This window comes from Elephantulus edwardii, unplaced genomic scaffold, assembly GCF_000299155.1.
Source record: "Elephantulus edwardii isolate Elephantulus edwardi_28Jun2011 unplaced genomic scaffold, EleEdw1.0 scaffold00016, whole genome shotgun sequence".
Taxonomy (NCBI): Eukaryota; Metazoa; Chordata; class Mammalia; order Macroscelidea; family Macroscelididae; genus Elephantulus; species Elephantulus edwardii.
Genome location: NW_006399766.1, coordinates 18186230 through 18194181, shown reverse-complemented (window position 1 = coordinate 18194181; position 7952 = coordinate 18186230). Strand labels below are relative to the sequence as shown.

The following is a 7952-nucleotide window of genomic DNA, read 5'->3' as shown; positions in this document are numbered from 1 at the left end:
TATATATAAATATATATTATATATAAACATTCTTCTAGGTCATATAGCCCTGGTGTGTCCACTTGCCATACAGACGTACCTTGTGGTTGCTGTGAAGCTGAACACTGTGACACTGATGTGTCAAATGCAAGAATGGTTGCCCATGGTGGACAGTGTTTGGTGGAACTCTCTGATTAAAACAAGCTTGGAAGCCGGAGTTGCATCTACTTCCAATATAGCTTGCCTCCGGAAACCCTATGAACCTGGAGAAAGTATGAAAGTCACACAAGTGTTGAGGACTTTCATTCACAGGGTCACTATGAGTCGCCTACGACTCGATGGCACTTAACAACTACACACACACACACACACACACTTTTTTCACATGTTTAAGCTGAGGAAAATGGAAGCAAATCTAAAAGAGCAAAAGTCCAACATTGAATACACCTCACCTACACTTAGAGCCCAGGAGCCTTGGTGACAGTGATAAAGTTAACCAAAAGGTCAGTGGTTCGACACTAGCAGTCTCCATAGGAGACAAACAGCAATCTCCCAGAAAGGGAGTCTGGGCCTTTGCCTCCTCCATAGGAATAAATTTATAGTGAAAGTGTCAAAGAAAGCAAGTGTCAAAGAAGGCAAGCTCCTGCTCCTCATCCATGCTTTTGGTGTCCATTGTGTTGTATCCCTGATGGGGCCTTTCCCCACTTGAGCCGTTGCTCTTGTTGGGACTCATATGTAGCCTGTGCTCCTTGGGATCATCCAGATATTACTCACTTTTCTTTCTTGGATTCAAAACACTCCCTTCCCAAATAAGACTCTTTCTTCTAGGCTAATTCTCTAAGTTCTAGAAAGGGTTCAGGTCTTTTGCTCATAGGGTCAGTATGTCAATCAACAAAAACGATAGGCAAATTATTCTTAAAATGCTAACATGTGAACTGGGGTGATCGCGCATGTAGTGCAGGTAACTCTTGACTTAACCACCTTCCTTAAATTCCTCAACATGATTCTGAATGCCACACCCAGGACTTGGCCATCTAACACAGAGATCAGTCACGGGAGGCACTGCTTGTCATCCAGGGAATTAGTTTCTTTCTGGCAGAAGCCAGCAGAGATTACCTTATCCTCTACTCACCTCTCCTCAGAACCCCTCCCAGGCACATTCAGATGCGCTTCAATTCCTGCATCTCCTTTTAATGCTACCTGGATCATTCAATATTCTGCCCATAGTATCCCTAAGTATTGCAACTCATGGCTTCAATTTATTCTTTAGTTTCTTCAGTTTAAGAAATGCCGAGTGAGTTCAGCCCTTTTGATTTTCCAGCTCCAGCTTTTTGTCTTCCTGCGCTGCCCTTTGAAATCTTCTATTCAGCTCCTTAATCTCTTGCTTTCTTTCCTTTGCCTTGGCTTCTCGGAGCTCTTGTGCAATATTCAGTCTCTTCTGACATCCATTTTGGTCTTTTCTTCTTCCTCTATCTTTGTAATGACCTTTTGTATTCTTCCTGTATGATGTTCTGGATATCATCCCACAGCTCATCTGATTTTTATTCATTAGTATTCAAGGTCTCAAGCCTGTTCCTGAGATGGTTTTTTAACTCAGGTGGGATAGATTTAAGAAGTAATTTTGATTCCTGTGGATTTTATTTTGGCTTTAATTTGAATTTAGGAGCTTAAATTTATTTTACAGATCTGGAGGCCAGAAGTAAAAATAGGTCTCAATGGCTGAAGTAAAGTTATCAGCTTTTTTTTCCCCCTTCTGATAATTTTTACTGATTTTGGTGGTAATACATACAAATATTCACAATTGCTATATGCACAGTTCCATGACACAGCTTGTACACTTCCCAAGGTTGTCACTGTTCATTTAGACTCTCCCACTGACAGTTCTCATTGCATTTTAGATTAAATTTTGGGTTTACCAGGAATAGAAGTTTTGACCCCCTTTTTCAGTGGCTCTCTTCCAGCTACCCTTTCTATCCTCACTGATGGGGTGTTGCCTCTGGTACAAGAGTGGAATGAGCTGAAGTGTAGGTAGAAAAAAAGCCTAAGAGGAAGATAACAATCTGGTCTAATAGGTTCAGTGGACTTAGTAATTATTTTTATAAAAAGACGCTTAGTGACTAAATGATCAGAGGACAATGAGAGAAACAGGAGGTAAAACTCTCAAATCATCTGTTAATCCTGCCACTTTATCCCAGTTCAGTGGCTGCAACATTTCATTCTGTTAAAAAGATAAAAAAGAGCTCCCACTTTTCGATGATCACATACCTGCACACAAACAGTTCTTATGACTCTAAACAAGTGTAAATAGCATTCAAAACGCACCTAAATTTTGACAGGAAAGACCAGACGCAGGCTGCCTCAGTGTTGGCCAAGAGGCCTGGGGAAAGCTCTAAACAGGCAAGTTCGACTCCCTTAACTCGGAGAAGTGGAAAATGCGTCTTGCAGAGGTGAGTGGAGAGAGACTTGGGTCAGCTGTGTTCCATACCGGTCCTGGATCCTTCCTTCTCTTTCACACAGAAGCCTCTTGGAGAACAGACCAAGACGTACAGTTTGTCAAGTTCTTCATGGGTCCCAGGCCTTAGACCTGGAGGAAGTTATCAGCTTTTTTTAAGGCTCCAGGGTTGAACCTGTTCCTTTAAGTTTCCAGGTCCTAGTGGGTGCCTGTAATTCCTGGCTCTTGAGCCCACTCAGTAGTTGTCATCACATGTGTTTCTCAGAAACTTCTGTTCCCTTCTTTCCTTGTAGAGCCTAAGTTATTATATTAGGATTAATGTAGGCTAAATCCCTCCTTAATCATGTCTGTAATGCCCAAAACTGTGGCTGTGAGAAGAATGGGAATCCCAGAACACTTGATCGTGCTAATGCAAAACCTATACTTCGACCAGGAGGCAGTAGTCAGAAGAGAGCAAAGCAAACACTCACTGCATGGTTCAAAATTGGCAAGGGTGTACGCCAGGGATGTGTCCTATCTCCGTACCTTTTCAACCTGTATGCAGAGCAGATTATCCGGAGGCTGGGCTCTATCAGGAGAAATGTGGCATCAGGATTGGTGGATGATTTATCAACAATCTGCGTTATGCGGGTGACACAACCCTGCTTGCTGAAACTGAGGAGGACCTGAAGTGCTTGCTGCAGAGGGTCAAGGACTGCAACCTCCAATATGGATTGAGGCTCAATGTCAGGAAGACAAAGATTCTCACCACTGGGCCAATTGGCAGCATCAGGATGGATGGTGAAGAGATTGAGATTGTTCACAGCTTTAGTCTGCTTGGCTCCATAGTCAACACCCTCAGCACCAGCAGTCAGGAAATTAAAAGACATATTGTGATGGGAGAGTCTGCTGTTAGGACCTCTCCAAAGTACTGAAGAGCAATGGTGTCACTCTGGAGAGTTAGGTGCGTCTGATAAAGGCCATGGTCTTTGCAATCACTTGTTATGCATCAGAGAGTTGGACAATGACTAGGGAGGCTAGAAGGACAATTGATGCCTTTGAGCTGTGGTGCTGGAGAAGAGTATTGCATATACCATGGACTGCTAAGAAAACAAACAAGTTCATCCTGGAAACTGGCTACTCCTTGGACGAAGGATTCTGAGGCTTTGTCTGACATACTTTGGACATGTTGCAAGGAGGGACCAGTCCTTGGAGAGGGATGTCATGCTTGGGAGCATGGAGGGACAGCACATGAGGGAAGACCCTCTATGAGGTGGATTGATTCAGTGACTGAGGTAATCGGGATGAGTGTGTCAGAGACAGTGCAATTGGCACAGGACAGAGCAGGTTTAGAGCTGTTGTCGCTATGAGTCGCAGATGACTCGATGGCACATAACAACAATGTCCCTTTTGATATGCAAAGTTTTGGGGCACCAAATCTGAACTGACCCATAGCTGACCCTCCAGAATGTTTTCAGAGACAGTAAATTACACGAGAGGAGATTGCCCATCCTTGTCTTGTGGAACAACTGCTGAATTCAAACTGCATGCCCTTGAGATTGGTGAGCAGCTTTTTATTGTAAACTAGGCCACAAGAGCTCCCCTTTGGCCCCTCTAATGTTGTTGTTATGTGCCATAGAGTCACCTGTGACTCATAGCAACCCTATGTACAATAGCTCTGAACCCTCCTCTATCCTGAGCCAGTCTCACTGTCCGGAACACACCTACCCCCATTACCCCAGTTACTATATCAATCCATCCCATGCAGGATTTCCTCTCCTGCACTATCCTTCCACCCTTCCAAGCATGATATCCTTCTCTAAGGACTGGTCCCTCCTGGCAACATGCCCAAAGTATGTGAGACAGAGCTTCAAAATCCTTGCTTCCAAGGAGCAGGAGACCTGTTTGCTCTCTTGGTGGTTCATGGTATGTTCAAGATTCTTCTCCAGCACCACAACTCAAAGGCATCCTTAGCTCTCTAATGCATTGCTAATAATTGCAAAGACGATGGCATGGATCAGGTGTACCTTCGTCTCTAGACTGACATCATTGCTCTTTAGCACTTTGGTGAGTTCCCTGATGGGATTTCTTTAATACAATTGTGGATAGGTATACTGGGGGTGGGGGGGGGCTGTCAAATGTCTGCCTGCTAAAGGTGGACAGCTAAAGTTTTTGCAATCACATCTTCCATATGTTTTCATTCAATTGTTCATATACATTAATTACAATCATGCAATGCCATTACTTAAGTCTTATCAAAACCTCTCTCCCCATTCACTAATCTCTGCTCCCTCTCCCTCTCCTCCCTGTCCATCCTCCACACTTATTTGAGTGCAAATCTTTCCTTAGTCTCTTTCCCCCACTCCCTCCTCATTCAATCAACTCCATGGCCCTTCCCAGGTTGTTAAATGCAATGCATAATATATCTGACTGTCCTTTCATTTATAAGTGACCGTCCACATTTTAAAACAATAGCAGGAGGGAAAAAAAAACCCAAGACTTGGATTAATTTCTTTAATAAACTTTTGGAAGAACTTAACATGAATTAGACCATCTCTCAGTTTAATCTCAGAACAATGGGGTAAAAAAAAAAAAGAAAAGAAACCCCCTTTAGTGTGGGGACTCCTTACAAACACTTTCAGGTTCTCCTCGGGAATGTCAGGGTACAAGAGAGCCAAGTATAAAACTAAAAGTAGGCCGACATCTGTGTATATAGGACCTGCAATTATGACACCTGTGAGCTCCCTGGTGGTTGCACTTGCAAAATACCCTCATTTTCATGCTATTAGCACTGAAAGCTATATCCTTGGTACACTAAGCAAGTATCCCTGCTGAGTCTGGACTGTTACTATTCCAAAATCTCCTAATGTCACTTGTGTAGGTTGTCTCTCTTTTCAGGAGGACAATCATGGACTTCTTAAAGCCTTTCTTTCTTTCTTTGGAGAAGCTATGTTGTTCCTCAGATTTTCAGGGTCTGGTTTTTATTGCCAGCCTTAACTAACAACAGCAACATAACATTTGTAGATTGGCTATGGGAAACAGTTTAGTCTCTTCTATGTCACTGGTATTTACAAACATTACTTTTCTTTACCAAACTCTTTTTTATATACTGACTTATTTACAAAGTTTGAATACACTGTTTTTCACAAGAGATCCATAGATACTCTTAAAGATGTAAAGTTAATATAGAGTTCTGGATTCCTATCTGTCATTTTTTTATGAGCACTGATAGATTTGTTTTCTACATCTATTCTATCCTATGGTATCAAGTAACTTCAAGAAAAACCAAATGAAGGCTGCAATCAGCAGTAGGACAAAACTTATTGTAAAAATAAAAATGTAAAATAAATAAATAAATAAAAATGTAAGAGAAAAATGTCAACACTGTCTAAATATTTGGATGAAAATAATGAAAAAAATCACCAAAAAGAACATGCACAAAAACTAGAAAATGGGACAAAACCCAGAACATGAATATTCATAGCCTCAAATGCTTTTGACACAAAGAATTAAAGCAAAATGTGCTGACATTTGTAAAATCTTGCTAACCTGCACTTAAAACATTTTCATTTATTCTTCACTGCACCTAAAGTGTTGACATTCGTAGTGTTTATAAGCCTTATTTAGTTGCCTACCATATTTTTTTGGCCCTTATCTCTTTTGAAATAATAAGAAATGTAACTACCAGCTGTAGTGAAGAACTAAGACCTTAAAGGGACAGAATTAATCAAGTCTAGGACAACTCCAACAGTAGTGAATATTCAAGATTGCATGCAACTTGGGAAATGGGTTTTTCAAGGGAAGGAGAAGTTGAACTTATTACTCAAGCAAAACTTTCTTATTCCAAGACTCACTAAGACAAACAGGTTAAGACTTCTAAGAATTAGTTTCAACTTCTGCAAAACAATTTTCTCTCAATAATTCCTACAGAACTCACCAGAAATATTACTGACTTGGTGCATAACAAGAGCTGCTCTGTGCCTTAAGCTTTGAGAACAGTGGCTACACTCATATGGCTTCTCCCCTGAATGAATTCGTGAGTGAACATTAAGGCTTGCCCTCTGTTTAAAGGTTTTCTCACAGCAATTACATTTAAAAGGTCTCTCTTCACTGTGAGTTTTCTGGTGAACATTAAGAGATGCTTGGCAAAAGCCTTCCCCACAAATGTCACAGATGTGAGATTTTTCACTCGTGTGAATTTTCAGATGTCTTCTAAGACTAGATGCATGACGAAAGCTTTTCTCACACTGTGGGCATTTATATGTCTTTCCTACCAAATGAACTTTCTGGTGCCCTAGAAGGTGTGACCGCCTACTGAATCGCATTTTACACACAGCACATTCATGGGGCTTTGGCCTTGGCTTTACGTGAACTCGCTGGTGTCTGTGAAAGTCTGACTTACGAAGGAAGTTTTTCCCACACTCAGAGCAATTATGAACCTCTCTTGAATGAATTATCAGGTGTCTTTTAAGTTGGGACATCTTCCTGAAAGCTTTATCACAATGAGAACACTTGTGAGCTTTCTCACCTACACTCTTTTCTTCTCTGGACCTTGGGGTGACAAGTGCTTGTACATTATAGCTTTCAGGATTTGCTCCTAGAGCGTGATTCAGATCATTTACAAATGGTGGTGCACTGAGGGGGTCATTTTGTAACTCCTGAGCATGCCCCTCAAGAGGATAATGATATAGATGCATATCATCTACGTCCTTCTGTTGTGGAATATTTTCTTCATTGTCTCTAAAACCTAAAAGAAAAAAAAACAAACAAAATAAGCATCTGTTATCTATGTTCCATGTGCTGTTGGGTCAACTTTGTCTCCAGAGACTTTGCAAGGTCCACCTTCACCTTGGTGTCCCCCCTCCACCAATCGCATCCTTTGAGTTCTTTTACGTCAACGGTAAATAACAAGTTTAGATAAGATGGCTATAATAGCTAGTAATGGGGTCCCTGTTTCCATTCTTACTCTCACTGTAATCCAAATGATTTTCTAACTGCAAACTCATTTATATCACTCGCAAGTGTCCCATTCCCCTTGGGTAACAAGGCCGACACTCTGGCAGCAAGGCCAACGCTCTTGCTGTCTCAGAACAGAAATAAATAAACAAGCAAACCAACCAACCTCCCTGACGTAAATTTCTAGCTTACCTGGCCCTTCAAAGGGTGAATATTGCCCCATGGCATCAGGGATCAGGGTCTGTGGCCAAGTCTGTGGGATCAACATCTCTGGCATTGTGGCCTCCTGGGAAAGGTCCAGGATCTGGGGCTCAAGTGGCTTCAGCTGGGTGTTTACGGGTATGTATGAGGTTGCCACTGGTGCAAGTTCCTCCAAGGGCATTTCCTCACTATTCACCTGGGGGAAAGAAGAGAATCCATTACGCTAACATCTAGGCCAACACTGTCCACTGGAAACAATGCAAGCCACCCTTGGAAGTTTCCACTTCCGAGTGGCCCTGCAGGACCAGAAGGAGGAAACAGGGGAGGTCAATCTCAACAGGGTGTTTTACTTAACCTGGTATACTCGTCATGTCATGGCTTCAAG

General features: G+C 42.0%; 1 protein-coding gene across 1 annotated transcript in view; it reads right to left on the bottom strand.

Moving 5' to 3' along the window:
• Positions 1–6324: 6324 nt before the first annotated feature.
• The window catches only part of LOC102862752 (zinc finger protein 449-like), a 3897-nt gene continuing 2269 nt past the window's right edge, over positions 6325–7952 (bottom strand). The window contains exons 2-3 of the mRNA XM_006881888.1: positions 7559–7763; positions 6325–7007 (exon numbers count right to left, since the gene is read on the bottom strand). Of these exons, the coding sequence (XP_006881950.1) occupies positions 6325–7007; positions 7559–7763 (888 nt within the window). The remainder of the gene's footprint in view (positions 7008–7558; positions 7764–7952) is intronic.